This window comes from Phalaenopsis equestris, unplaced genomic scaffold (genome assembly GCF_001263595.1).
Source record: "Phalaenopsis equestris unplaced genomic scaffold, ASM126359v1 Scaffold000557, whole genome shotgun sequence".
Classification (NCBI taxonomy): Eukaryota; Viridiplantae; Streptophyta; class Magnoliopsida; order Asparagales; family Orchidaceae; genus Phalaenopsis; species Phalaenopsis equestris.
The window spans coordinates 332,224-348,200 of NW_018164997.1; the positions used below are offsets into that span (position 1 = coordinate 332,224).

At 31.8% G+C, this 15,977-nt stretch overlaps 1 protein-coding gene across 6 annotated transcripts in view; it reads right to left on the reverse strand.

The window, feature by feature from the left end:
- Positions 1–15,977, reverse strand: part of LOC110029298 (aldo-keto reductase family 4 member C10-like) — a 29,953-nt gene that overhangs the window by 6,605 nt on the left and 7,371 nt on the right. For all 6 annotated transcript variants that reach the window (XM_020731533.1, XM_020731528.1, XM_020731530.1 and 3 more), the window contains one exon: positions 11,070–11,336. In XM_020731533.1, the coding sequence (XP_020587192.1) occupies positions 11,070–11,336 (267 nt within the window). The remainder of the gene's footprint in view (positions 1–11,069; positions 11,337–15,977) is intronic.

A 15,977-nucleotide genomic window follows, 5' to 3' on the forward strand; every position in this document is an offset into this window, starting at 1 on the left:
TTTCCGCGACAGCTCTCGGAATTCAGTAGGTGCTCATATATATATATATATTATTTTTTTTATTTTTTTTTTGCAACCAACTGTGATATTAATAAACTTTGGGCATCATATTTCATATCATACATATTTTAATATAATATATGAATTTATTCATTAAATTTTGCATCAATTAATCACTGACACTTGAGCCCTTCTTTGATTTTCACTCAGTGGGTTCATGATTGTGACATTATTATTGATGAAATGCATAGGCTTGGTACACTCTTAGTATTCTCACAGATTGAGTTAATCTAATATTTGGCGTGCATTTGAGGACTAATTTCTTTCAATGGGTTAGTATATAAGATCAAACTTTTCCTTTCCTTCCCTTCCCCTTTTGCTCAAGTAGATCAAGCAAATTTCTTCCGTTTCTCATTACCGCCTTTCATTTCAAGGAATCATGCAGTCTCCCGCGTATTCCTTCTTTTTTCTTCTTCCACATTTGTTGTCAAAATGTCGCTCTGGTCTATCAAAGGGTGTTGAAGGCTAAGATATTGAAAACACCTCTTTACAACCAATGATTCTCCTTACAGTCGCGATTAGAACTAGCCATGAAGGGAACGACAAGATCGTGGCATACAAAGACCGCTAAAACACTTATCTTTCTCCTACAACTTCGCAACCACCAATCCTCTTTCTCTCGCTACTATAGGAGCCCTGCACTTAGCAAAACTTTCCCTGGAGTTGAACTCTAAGACACCATCACCTATCCTTCTTTATTAAAGTTGCCACTGTTGGCATTTGCCTCACCCACGAAGGGTAACTGCCAACTACAGTTAGAATTGCCCTCTATTTCATTTCTTGTATACACTTCTTATACATGTTCATTTGGTATTAGCGATATAAATATATGTATTATTGAATATAATCACTCTTCCTACCATTCTATTAAATTATTAATTATGATTAATTTAGTCAATAATTATTTTAATTAAATTTTCAAGTAGTTAGTGAATTCCAAATCAAAATTAATTATCTACCTAATATTATCATTCTTAATGTAACTATTATGATAATAATAATATATGATTTATGTTACTCCTAATCGAATAAATTATTAGGTTTTATACGTTTAATCACATAATGATTTACATTCTAGATTTCAATTGGCGGACTTACAAGTCAATGTCGGGTAAACCATTAATAAATTTGGAGGTTGGCATTCATCTCCGCTCTTTATTATGGGATAAACGTACATTTCCTTATTAGGATTGTTAATTGGTACTTGTATTAAATGCCTAGCTAATTATAGGTTTGTTAGTCATTACATTTAAATTTTATTAATATAGGCATCGTTTGGGGTTGCACTGGACCTGCGACGCAGTGTGAAGAGGGGGTGTGGCGCCACAATTCAGGGTTGTTTGGGACAGCGGGGCAGTTGCGGTGCCCCGCAATGTCGCGTAAAAAAAGGCCGCGAATTCGACCCCGCAGCCCGCTTTTTCCCTTCGGTTTTTTACTCTCCTGCCCTGCTTTGTTACGATTCCGCCCTAATCCCCTCCTACCTCCTTCGGCTCTTGCGCAAGAAAGGTGCGATCTTCCCCCTCCCTCCCCTCCTTCCTCTTCTCCGATGCATCTCACATTTGCTGGTTCGTCATCTTCCTCCCCTGTTACTAGAATATATGCGAATCTTGATATTTTATTTTTGGTTTGGTTTGTCACCTTTCTTTGAGCAAATGCGAATATCTATTTTACTGGAATATATGTGAATGCCTTGCATGGATTGGATGTAGGGATTCGATGTGAATGCTATATGTTTATGGTGGCTTGATTTTTTGTTTGGTTAGCTGTGTGAAAAAAAAATTACTTGTAATTTTATTAATTTTTTTCAGCACTTTTGTAAATGAGTTGTGTATCTGAACTTTTGTTCTATTTTAAATTTCTATTTCTGAAGTATCAAATATGTGGCTGTCACAATTTTGTTTTAAACAACTTTTACTAAACGGGCAAAATGATCATTTTCCAGAAATAACAGTCTCACAACTGCAACAAACAGACAGTCAGTTTCCCCACAGCAATTTCTTTGGGCAACGCAGCTGCAGATGAAAAGCTGAGAATCTGAAGCTGTCCCAAACAGACCCATTATTGCAGTTGATTTTATTTATTAGTCATAAAGAATTAAATAAGTAATTAGTCTTTTTTTATTACTGCATAGACTCTTGCATAATTATTTGTCGTATATTTCCAGAATTAACTATTTTTTTTAGTCTTGATGTGTCAAAATCATATTGTTTTAAATTTATAATTGTTTATAAATATTAGTGGTCATGTTGTAGTAATATTCATTACTATGATTCTGGTGCATAAAATATAATTGATATTACAATAATATTATGTCAGTATTAAACTCTTTTGTTATTGCTAGTCGAACCGACGAGTTATTAGAGAATTCAAATAATTTTTATGAGATTGGTGCCTACCTATTATTTTTTCAGAGTATCCTAGAAAATCGACTATATAAATGTATTTATCTACACCTATTATATTTAAATAATATCAAAGTGTTAACAAATTGTTAAATCTTATACGTATAAAATAAACCTAATGTGGTAACAAATAATATCTACATAAAATTGCATATGTTCAAGTCACTTATATTCATGATCATATGTATTTGATACTCTTTGAAACTTTATGATATGTATAGTGTGATTTGCCCTCTTTATTGTTCATACAACATATCCAATTTCTTTTATCCTTTATATTTTAATAAATAATAATTGTTTGATATTTTTTTGATATACCGACTTTTAGACCTAAGGTGTGACATCTAACTCTTTCCATAATATCTTCAATTTTACTTGACCATGATGATGACTAAATCTGAAAGAGCCTTCAATAAAAGTTACTCTTACCAACGCAATGGGGTCGGTCAAAAAAGGAGGGTCCTGCAACTGAGAGTTATTGAGAGACTTGGAGAATGGTAATTCTAAGAGGCTAAGCTATAGGAAATGAAAATTAAAATAATAGTTAGAAAAGTGTATTTACTATGAAAAATAATTATCAAAAACGTCCCTTACTACATATGAGAGGGTCTTTTTAGTCTTGCAGTATATAAACGACCTAATTTAGTCTCTAAATTTTTTATACATGGATTAAAATAGTCCCATGATATAAACAAAAGATAATTGAAATTAATGGTGTAAAAATGTCAGTATTTAAAAGAAGAAATATATTTTGTTGATTTTATAGAAAATTTAACCTCTTACTCATCTTATTTTCTCCGGTACAATAGTGAATTTCATGTGCAATACAAGTGGATTGAAATCACGTAGATTATTGAGTAAGTTGAATTTTTTTAACAAATAAATTTGTTTGATTTTTTTTTTAATTTGATTCCATTGAAATAGAAAAATAACTTGATGTATTTCATTTTTTTTTTAAAATTTAAATAACCACTTCCATTTGAGTTAAATATCATTCCTATCTTATTTAAAAGCTCAAACTTTTAAAATTTAAAATTTCTAGTTTTACATGATAGCCATACATCATCTAAAATTCAAATATTAGCAAAATGAACAATAAGTGTTCAAATGGCATCTTGTATTGACCTTTCGTTCATTATTAGCTTCCCCATTGTTATAGGCTCTTACAGTTGATCCAATTCCTCCATTAGGAAATTACAATTACAGTCTTACATGATAGCCATACATCATCTAAAATTCAAATATTAGCAAAATGAACTAAAAGTGTTGAATTGGCATATTGTATTGACCTAATGTTTCTTATATTAGCTTCCCCCTTGCTATAGGTTCTTATGGTTGATCCAATTCCTCACCCATTATTTCATTATGCAACATTACCAATTTTGAAGCAATATCTTAAGAAAAGAGAGCTTCTCCAAACCACCAGTTATTAGGGATAAACCACAAGTGTAAAATAACTCCATTGGGTATAGTTATTTTGATATTTATTAGGAGAGATCCATTGGGTATAATTATTCTGATATTTATTATTAAAGATGAAAAGATGATAATTTCACTAAAGTTGCCATTCCTTTAAATAAAAGACCCAAAGTTCATAATTTGAAAATTAAGAAAAAACATGATAATGTGTTGACTTATTAACACTATGAACAATTCATACTCTATGGAATCTCTAAGCAAACTTTGGTGCCCATCATAATCATAATACATTAAAAACAACACCTCCGTTTAATTAAAAAATAAATTCACATACCAGAAAGATGTTTAACCAACACCAGAAATCAACACTGAATCGATTGCTGAAAACGATATAATTTTGAGGGCCATTAGTGCCAAAAAAAAATTCACCTTTCTGTAGTGGGGTCTTGACCATCAAATTCTAAGATCACTTTATTTCACATGCTACATCCTTATATTGAAAACTATGTAACTAGGATTGTTCATGTTTCACCTTTCCAAGTAACTAGGATTGGGATAATCAATGTAACTAGCCACCTACATTTAGATTCAAAGCCCAAAATTAACTAAAACTTATTAATAATTATTAAAATTATCAAAGATATAAACCATGTTCTACTTTTTATGCTTATTATTAAGCATGTTAGGATGTGATTTCAGAGAAGAATTTTAATGTTAAATAAAATGTCGAACTCTCTTAAATGCTGAAAAATAAAGCTAAGAATGTACAGTAAAAATACTCATTATATATATTTTTTAACAATAAAAGTTCAATAAAAAACAATGTAGATTTACAAGCAAATGTACCAATGGTTGTTAGAAAACACATCTGCCCTTCTCACACTATACTGTACATCAAATTTTCAGTTAGCCGTGAATATCAATAATCGGAATGAAGAACACCTTAAAGACAAATATACTATACTAAGGCATCTTAAATGGTAAGAGAAAAAAAAAAGGTTTCGTAATAAAAAAAGGAACAAATAAAAGTATTAAAATCTCCACCATGACTAGGAAGGATTTATTGATGAAATTTACTCATGTGGAGCCATAAAATATAGTCTATTGTAGCCCAAGGTAGAGTCGAAGCAAAATCCTAAGCTATGATCCATGGGGATTTATAAGGAATGTGGTTTAAACGGTTCTTAAAGAACTAGATGTTTACACAAAAGATCAGATGATGATGATGTGTGGCAAGCAAGCTACAACTAGCATTGCTAAGAATCTCATCCACCAGAATAGGATAAATCACATAGAGTTTACACTCAAATACAACAACAACAAAAACATGAAGATGGAAAAGGAAACAAAAATTATTAGAAATTTGAATTCTAACCTAAAATTATTATTATCATTCATTTATTTCATTGAAATTTCTAATTAATTGATTTAGTCATTTAATTTATTGTTAAATATCTTGGTATCTTGGAGCATTGACATGTTTTGTGCATTTAAGCTTTACTAGACTTTGCAAAATATTTAGACTTTAGACCTAAATGTGGAGAAGCAACACAATAGTTTCAGATCTACCCACTGTCTAAACAGTATCAAGACCTCACTCCATGAGAAGCTACCATAGCAGGGAACAAAAAATTATTTGGCCGGCACCCCTAGGGCATTTCTAGCTGTAATGTTTTTCAAATGTCAAATCCATTTGAGCACTTTTCATCGAAAAACTTAAAGAAGAAAGTGATTTCTTTTACTGAGTTGGTGCAATGGAATAAGAAAAATAGTGAAGATTTTTGGAGATGAAGAGATTGTAGAGGAGTACTAGCTACATGTAGATGATGGTGAGATGCTTGTGGTTTGATGAAGTATTCAAATCAAGTACTCATTTGATCTTTAGTGATAGATATAATATCATCTATGTTTGTTGTATTGTGAGAGGGAAGGTGTGCAGTTGCATTATAGATAAATGCCATTATAAGAATGTAATGTCTACCTAGATGGTGAATAAATTGAGTCTCACAATCGTATTATCTGTCCTGGTTGATAAAAACGAATGAGATCGGTGTTGACTAGAGGTGCTTAATAAAGTTTTGTATTGCAGATAAACCACATGATCAAGTATGATGTGTTATTATGCTTATGGATGCATGTCATATTTTGTTGGGTCAATCGTTGCAATATGACAGGTATACCATTCTTGATGGCAAAAAGAATTTATATTTTTTATTAAGAATGTGAAACACATTGTTCTTGTGGGATTGAAGGAATCAACACTGATGAGTACTCTTACAGAGATGAGAGCTATAGTGCCACACAATAGTATCAAACACCACTTTTTTATAAGTTATGAGGGAGCAGTCAATTATATTAACATTAGTGATGTTGGAGGATAGTGAGACGGAGGAGCCAATACCTTCGTTCAACTTTTATCTGAGGTGTTTCAAGATGTGTTGATTGAGAATCTATCATTTCGATTATTACTCGTGTGAAAAATTTAACATGCTATAGATCTCGACTTGAGAGCAGTGATCTTCAACAAATGAATCTATCAGATGTGACTACTGAGTATGAGTTGTAGAAGCCGACTAATAATTTAATAGCCCAGCAACTAGTTCGTGAGAGTATTATTTCATGTGTTGTACCACCTTTGGTTGTGCCTAAAAAGGATAGATAATGAAGTTTGTGCATTGATAATTTGATAATCAATAAGATCACCATAAAGTATTAGTTTTCATTTTAAAATTAGACGATTTGTTTAATCAATTAAATAGATCCAATAGCTTGTATAAGCTCAATTTACATAGTGAATACCATTTGATTTAGATCACTCCGAGAGATGAGTAAGAAATTGCCTTCAAGGCATTGGATGGATTATATGTGTATGGTTATGCCTTTTGCCTTATCAAATACTCCAAGCATCTTTACGAGACTAAAGAACTTTATTCTGTTAACCTTCAACAAAAAATTTGTGATCGTGTATTTTGAAGTCAAGTAGATATATTATGATTTAAAGGACGAACATTTGCAGAACCTGTAACAGATCTAGGGAGTTCTTCGGATAGAGTAAATGTATGATCACCAGGATAAGTTTATATTAGAAGTTGCAAACATGATTCTTTTGATATATTATTTCAGCAGCAAGCATTGAGATGAACTTGGATAAGATTAGAAATTAAATTTGAAGTTGCAAACATAATGTTATGTTATATTAAAAGCTTAGAAATGTCAACGAGAAAAAAAAAATTAACAATAAATTAAATGACTAAATCAATTAATTAGAAATTTTAACGAAATAGATGAATTTTAGATATTAATAAATGAATGATAATAATAATTGTAGGTTAGAATTAAAATGACTACATATCTAATAGAAATTAAAGTATTTTTATAGGTTCATCTAAGGACTAGCTTTACTGAGAAAAAGGCAACCGACTAACTGTACAAGTAGGTAAATATGTTTTTATTTTATAATAATTTTATTTATTTATAAAACTTATTATATATATATTTTTACTATTTCCAGCATTTTTTTTAATGCAAATTTTTTTTAAATGTTAAATAGAATAAAAGAAATAAAATACATTATATGCATGCATATGATAGCCCCTAGATAGTACTAGCAGAGAAATGCAATGTAATTGTGCATGAAAATAGAAAAGGAAATAAAAATGAAAATGATTGACTACTTTTATGATGTGTTGAAAAAGATTAAACATGTATTTTTTTTAGTCTATATTTAGAGGATGACTTCCAATAACGAAAAATACAACATAAATAAATGAAAGTAAATAAAATTATTTTTTTTACTGTTTTCTTTTTTACTTCCCACGGTTTTTTTATTGGTTATTGTATTTTTATAAACTATTTTGAAAATGATAATTATTGAAATTTAAAAATATTTGTACACCGAATCATGTAACTCGTATCTTCAGTTGCTAACATTTTACAGAAAAATCTATTATATGATGGATCATAAGGAGTACGTGTACAAACATCAAGGGGCGCAGGCCAATAGGTGTTATAGTTCCATCTTATTTTCTATTTGATGTAAAAGTTTAAATATCAACAAATATTTGCAACTGTAAGTTTTCTGAAATAGAATGACTTTTTGTGCTTTGGACTTCATTTTATTGTGAAATGAAAAAGTTGGATAATTTTCTTCCGTCCAAGTGATAGTTCCCATCTTGGTGATTCCAAACTCGCAGGCCGGGTTGTGACATCTGATACCACATGACACCAATTGGATGTGAAAGAACAAAACAATAGACCCATACATAATTGAACAACTATAGGAACTCAATGAAAATACTTGGTAATAACTAAAAACCTAGAAATAAATGAGCATTACACGACTTTATAAGGCTGCACAACCACAATAAATAGCTACCAATAAATTGTTGATGTGTGAAGAATTCTGCATCAAGAATGAGTTTTTGGGTCAAAGACAGCTACTACACACAAATTTTGGCAATTCTAACCATCATTGTGGCTTGCAGGAACCTTCCAGATTTTCATTATAATAGTAGTTTGTATATCCAAAATGTTGAAGCCTTATTACAATATATCGTCTTATTTTATCAAATATTATTTACATCTGCACATGTTCAATATTTAAAATTATACCAATAAAGGTAAGTCTATAAAAATCTCTTTTAGTTATATGAAAAAAACAAATTAATGTCCCAAGCTAGTATCATAAAAGCTGAACTCTATCAGTCAACATGCACATACAAATATTTTATATAATTCATATTTTCATATGACTCAGTATATAACAAATATATTTTATATATTATATAAAAAGTTAATCATGCTTAAAACATATTACATTCATATTGATATGACCAATATTATGATAGAACAAATGAGTCGGGATAAAATATTAAAATTGAATTAAATAGAATCTATAATTATCCATACATTTGATTTAGAAGCAAAAATGCAGCTATAAGTTAGAGGTAAAAGAATTCATCTTAATCTTTAATTTATAAATAGTTTTTCTTGATCTAGATTTTGTTCTTAAACCCGCAAATTAACTATTCCCTTGAGTTTATCTGATCGAAGAGTTAAACACCAATGAAATACAATTGTTTTAAATGTTCCTCTTCTATTTGACAAACTTTTGCTTATAATAATTCTTTCAAATCTAAAAAATTGCTTTAATTCATTATTTTATCTTGATTATATATATACATACAATAAATCATTTATTTTCACGAAATTGTTAGAAAAATAACTACCTTTTCTTTCAAAAACATATTGTAACCCGATATGATAAACTATAAACAATTCTCTATTATCTCAAATTTAAAATTATTTACAATTTAGCATTATACATTAACTTTAGAGATTAAATTATTATTTCTTCAAATGCACAATTTATCAATTAACTTAATTAATAAATTTCAGCGCCCGAGTGGTTTTTGGGTTTTTTGATTTCTATATGTACACATTTTTTATATTTTTTTGTCTGTTGTACCGTGTGGGTTGGGTGTTTAAGCCCACTCATACAAATCTATCTGTATTTTTTTCTTTAATATATATATATATATATATATATATACAAATCATTAATCATCAATTTAACTTATTAGGCTTTCATAATTTATTAAATATTGTCTATCAACAAATTTAAATTGAAAATTTCAGCTAAAATGTCTCAACTTCACTTTCCTAGACTATCTTCTGTATAATGAGTCAAATCAGTAAACCCTAACATACCATGTTATTAAAAGAAGACAAAATAAACTAAAAACTCAATTAGATTTACCCTTCACAAAGAAAGAAGAAGACAAAAACTCTAGAATATTTTCCTAGAGAGTGACAGCTTCTTAACCAACAAGCCTAAGCGTACTCTTGTGTTTGGCTGCTTGATAGGAAAACTTTGAAGGTTATGGTACAAATATCTAGTACAAGAGAAGGGCTGAGTGGATAATTAAATGACTTTGATGAAGCATATATGTGGCTTCTTAAAGCTTCAAATTAGTTGATAAGGGTCCCAAAAAAATCGATGTGGTTATTCTTGATTTAGTCAAGGATGAAAAAATTAAGCCAGATCAAACAAATCAACATAGGCCAGTTGAGTCCACTCTAATGTTTCAATTTTGATCCACTCCTTAACCTTTACATAAGATAGAGACAAGTTTAGTTATAGATTCTCAGTTCTGTTACCTAGAAAAGCCCAATTTGTTTGATGCTTCAAACTAATCACCCAAGACACCAAATTTATAGTAGGTATAATAAATTATGGCGATTACACTTTTCCTGATATTACGTAGAAAAAAGCGGACTAATTTAATTAAAAACATTTCATATGCAAAAATTATGCATGAAACTAGTGCAACCACAATAAAACAATGAACTAGTGCGCTGCAACAAATCCATAAGTTTAATTTAATCCCAACTAATATTAGATGAATAAAAGTTATGATTTCATCAGCATCAAACTACTTGTGATTGGCTTACAAGACGGTATAATTTACTGCGATGTTAAAAGGAGATTACCACCTTTCATGTCATCATTGAAATCAACACCATTAACATGTTATTCCAATCAACAAAGATCAGCTTTATAAGTTATTTTTTCCCTTTCAAAATCAGAGCAATTTCACTATTCTATCATGGCTAAATGCTCTTAAATCTTTCATGTAGGAAGCAGTTTTTCTGTGATATTCATTGAGCAAAAGAAAGCCAGAGTGCTCTTTCAAGTCAGTTATTTTGCTATACTGTCAATTCTATAGAATCTAATTTATCATAATTTGAATTAGAATGTGGCAAAAAAATAGCAATATGAGCTGAAGCGCTTCTGAACAAAGCAAATATGGAGGTTACAATTACAAAAATGGTGCATCAAGATAAATCCTTGGACAAAGCTCAATAACCGTGTATCAATTTCAACTTCCAAATGCCTGAACTCCTTGAGAAAAAAAAAAATTTGGAAGGCAAACGATAAAAAAGACAACTTGAATATTACAAGATAAGAAAATTTGAAATTTTATAACAGTTTTTCCAAAACCACTGTCAAACAGCACGTTAGTTTGTTAAGTGACATTAATTTTGGGCAATCTAACGAGAAGAGTTACCAATTACTGTGTCTTCTATGACTGAAACAAATCAACTATTCTTTTAGCTAGAAGCCATTAAAAAATGCCATTTTAGAAAATTTTAATCATTTTTCGATTGAAGAAGGTAACACTAAACCTGCTCAGGTGTCTTTTTATGTTGTTCTGCAATTTCTGCAACGACAGAGAGCTTCAGCATCGGTCCATGAACTGATCTCGACCTTCTGAATGCTATTCTAGGAGTTCCAGGCTCATCTTCTGAGCCACTATCTGAAAAACCAGGACCAACGTTCAAGCAAGAATTACTTGCAGGCACTCCCAGAGGAGTATGAGCTGAGACATGAATACAGCGCTGTTGGCAAAACTTAACAAGCTCATCCTGCTTCCAGAATGGATGCAGCTCCACCTAGCAATAATCAATTTATACTATACTAGATCAGCTACAACTATAGTAAATCAACTAAGATTAGTTAGAAGCTGGTATAGATATCTATTGAAGATAACTAGTTGATAGAAAACAGTATTTTGAGAAATATAAGCAGCTTATAACGCACAAAAGCAAACATTTAGCATAACTCAAACAATCATAACCCATCAAACTGAAATGGTTGGATGCATTTATACATGATGCATTTCCGATGATCCAACAATGTGCCATATTGCTTTTACTCAGTGGGGCCTATGCTGAAATAAGCAAAAAGCTGGAATAATGGGAGAAAATGCAAAAAAGAGATTAGGATTACACAGGTTGAGGATACAACAAAATTTTTTTGTAGGAATAAACTATTTATAGAAGATTATTTGGGGCAGCTGTTGATTATTTATAATCTGCTGATAAGCAGATTATTCTGATAATCTGATAATCTGCAAATTATCATAATCTGTAAATTATCATAATAAGCTGGCTTGCTGTTTGGGGCAGCTTATTCAGAATAGTTTATTGATAGTTATTGTTGTATAAATGACCTTTCTGTCTCTGTCTGGTGAAACTGTTTTAAACAGAACTAAAATGAGAACAAAAACATATAGCACAGAAGCATATAGTGCAGAAGAATAAAATCATCACAGATCAGTTCCAAAAGATGACATATAGTTCTCACACTCTTATGAGTATCAGAAAAAATAAAAAAAAAATGATAAAGACAAGTACATCTACAATAAGAAATATTAAAATATTCAATTTCAAACTCTGACTAAATCTGTCCTCAGCTGCACTATCAATCTGGGAAAACATTAGATTCCCCTCACTGCTGGCATAATCCCTACCAGTCAGTTCTTTAAACATTTTAGTTATTTTCTGTCAACCTTCCTTGTTGAAATAGGTGGTTGGCCTATTCCCGATCTCAATCTCGGTGATACAGAGATTGCAGAAAATATTTGTAACTTACTTATCCCACATCGCTGACGGAGCACCTTCATTTGTCTTGGCCATGGTGGAACTATATAAAGAATTGCATATGCATAAAGAAATTCATATTGTAACTCAACATGCATAAGAAAATTGTTGAAGAAATAATCGCACAAGCACAAAGCTAATTATGGACAAACTTAACAGCTGCCAAATTGCTAAGAAAATTCATATTGTAACTCCATATAGACATATTTAACACAAAAAAAATTCATATTGTAAAATCCACCCATGCAAAACCTTTTTGCTCGTGCAGATGTCCAACCCAACAAAACCATATTAAATAAATGAAGTATAAAAGCTCTATGCTAACATGCTAACATATTCTGTCATAATACCAACAGCAACAACAGTGTCCAAATAATCACATTGAGACAACTCTAGAAGATTTGCCATAGCTATGAATATCAAACCATTTTTCTACCACCAATACCGACAACAGTGTCCAAAAAACAATGCAATTTCCACAGTGTAGTATATATATATAATGACACAAAAATTATGTGATTCGGTCAAAGACCTACATCCACAGTAAGACATCGAACATGTTTTATTATGCAATTGTGTAAGGTTACATAGATATGAATCTCAAGAGAGAACACTACAACATGCTCTCAGCTAACCCAATACAATCAGTGCTCCTAATTCTTCCTCCCTTTTCTCCCTTTGGTGCTAATAAAAGTACCTCAACTAACAAATAAAAGTAGCTCAACTTAATCCAATGTCGAGCATATTCATAGATGGTAATTTAGTAAGCCCGTTTTTTCTCTTTATATTTTTTTATTTCACATCATTCAATGAAAGAGATATTCATGAAGCTATTAGAAGCTTCATCCTGTTGTTGTACCAAAAAGAAATGTTGCAATGTCGTGCCTTTTGTGGTTGAATGTTGTAGTGTTTTGGAAGGTTTCTTAGATTCAGGGACTAAGATCTAGTCTTGCTGTTTCAAATCTGATATAAACATAGTTGATGCATTCTTTGATCCTCATTTTGACAGCTATAAAAGTGTGAAAAATGATTGTAAAAATGAAAATGATGTTTTTTCCTTATTTGTCAAGCTACTCATAGAAAGCAATGCCAATGCTCAAGCTAACAAATATTATCGAAAAAGCCAAGGTACTCATAGAGCAATGCCAATGAAATCCGTTCCAATATAATATTGAAACCAATGCCAACAAAATCCCTTCCAATAGAGCAATGTCAAGCACATATAAATATGCCTCAACAATGAAAAAAGCCTCAAAATATGAACAATAAACCAAAAACAGGCACAATCTAGAAATTGGGATCCCTGTATCGGAAAAACCAAGCAGGCATAAGAAAATCTCAATTGGAATGAGTCGAGTAGGTCAAAAAAACTTCAAACCACAATGTCATTGAAAGCAATACAACAAGAATTTGAAAAACTGCCAACCATCCTGTCAACCTGTGGAAATCACAACAAGAATTGAAATAACTGCCAATCATCCTTCTCAACATTAGCATCTCATGACAAGAGTTGGATAAAATACCAACCACAATCTCCCTTAGAATTGAAATAACTGCCAACCACAATCTCTCCTACAATTTAAAAAGAACTAAGGACTCCAAAGAAGTGAACAGAAAGATCAACAATAAAACATAGGAAACTTGAAAATCAATCTCTTAAATAGAAATTAATAGTAACTCATAAACAGCTCTTAAGGCTTTCCTTGCCTGTATAAGCAGCTCATAAATTATTCCTCACGCCCAGCAAAAATACTTGCTTTTCGACTTGAAATAAAAAGAAGAAGAAGAAAATCATTGCTCTTCGGTCAAGGAGGAAAAAAGAATCATCTAACAACGACGTTCGATCGCCATTTCCAAACAAATCCAGGGAGGGAGAGGGCGAGGGAGATAAAATACCAAGCAAATAGAAATTATTCTCATGCCCAGCAAAAATCGAAACCCGATATAAGGAATGCATTCTCCACACTATCTTCATCCTATAACAAAAAAGGCTCGATAAAATACCCAGCAAACAGAAATTATTCTTCACGCCCAGCAAAAATCAAAAGGAATTCTAGGGCAACCAGAAAGAACCATTCACATTCTTCGACTAGAAATAAAAAAAAAAGAAAAAGAAAATCATTGCTCTTAGGTCAAGAAAGAAAAAAAATCATGTAACAGCGACGTTCAGATGCCATTTCCTAACAAATCCAGATAGGGATAAAGCGAGGGAGATACACGAGAAAGAAGCATTGACGATGAGGGAAAGCATACTTTACGAATCAGAAAGAAAAATCGAAAGGAAGAAGTTTCAATCTATTCTAGGGTGACGAATCCAGGGAAGGAGAGGGCGAGGGAGATCAGGGGTATCTTAGGGCAATGCTTGTCGCTGAACGTGGGACACGCGTCTTTACTCGTGTCAAAGACCCTTAAGGAATTCCTGGACGCGGAGGCAGCGCGACACGAATAATTTGCGCAAACGCATGTTCCAAACAGTGCGGCGGCCCAATAAGCTGCCCCAAACGGGCACTTAAGTGATGCTATCAGGGATTGGACTAAATATGTAGAATATATTATATAGAAGATCTAAGATATAGATATAGTAAATAACTTTCAGAAATAAAGTAAATAAAATGTGTTAGGACATGCGAAATATTCAAATTTAGAATCATGTTAAATAGGCAAAAAATATTTTGGTATAAAAACGTCAAGTTGTTGACGCTCAACCATAAGGTAAGGTCTTTGTTTTCAAAGTAGTTTGAGCAATAGTTTATATGACCATAATTTGATTCATATTTAGCACACACACCATAATGAGAAGTATTAGAGCAAATGGTTTGGCTAGGATCGATCGAGTTGCTCGTAAGATTTGTGGCTCATATAGAACTCGGTTGCCTTCTACAACGGTTGAGAAAATTTTAAGGGCACAATACCCCCACGACAGATACATGTAAATAAGCAAGCTCTAATTGTATGATATTTAAGGAGCTTCATTTAAGAGGAATAAATGATCAAAATGTAGACCTCACATGTGAAAGATCTAAATTTAGTCCCACAAAAGATATTTGAAATATGTTGGCGTGACAATACAGAACAATTGACCCACGCCTCTGGGCTTAATATTTTGGGTTGAAAATAAGTTTGACCCCCAATGCATATGCATCTCACACAACTATTTTTACCATTTAGTTCAGAGAAGTTTATTTAGGATACTAATGAAAATATTAACAGAGATTTGTATCGCAACAATGAGTGACATATTGAAAATGAATTATATGAGAAATACATATTTTCAATTCAAAAATATCCGAAAAACACACCCAAGGTATAGAACGTTCAGCTAGTAAGTGGTTAAAGGGAGGGGGCATAATAGGGATTAGTAAAAGAGTATAGGCCATCCTTATTCATGGCATGAACTCCTATTTATAAGAATAGGTCATAGTTGTTACAAAATTACAAGTTAGCCCCCTCATTATTAGGTTTGAAGGGGGACATTTTAGTAATTACAAGAGTAAAATAAGGCTGACAAACATATTTGGTCCATGAGAAGTCTGCCGACTGCTCGCTACTCCTTAACTCCATTAGTGCATGGTCCGGGACTAAGTAACTTTTTGATTGGCTTTGAAGTTGATCGTCATTCTATAGGAACTTCCTCGCCACAATCTTCCGGTC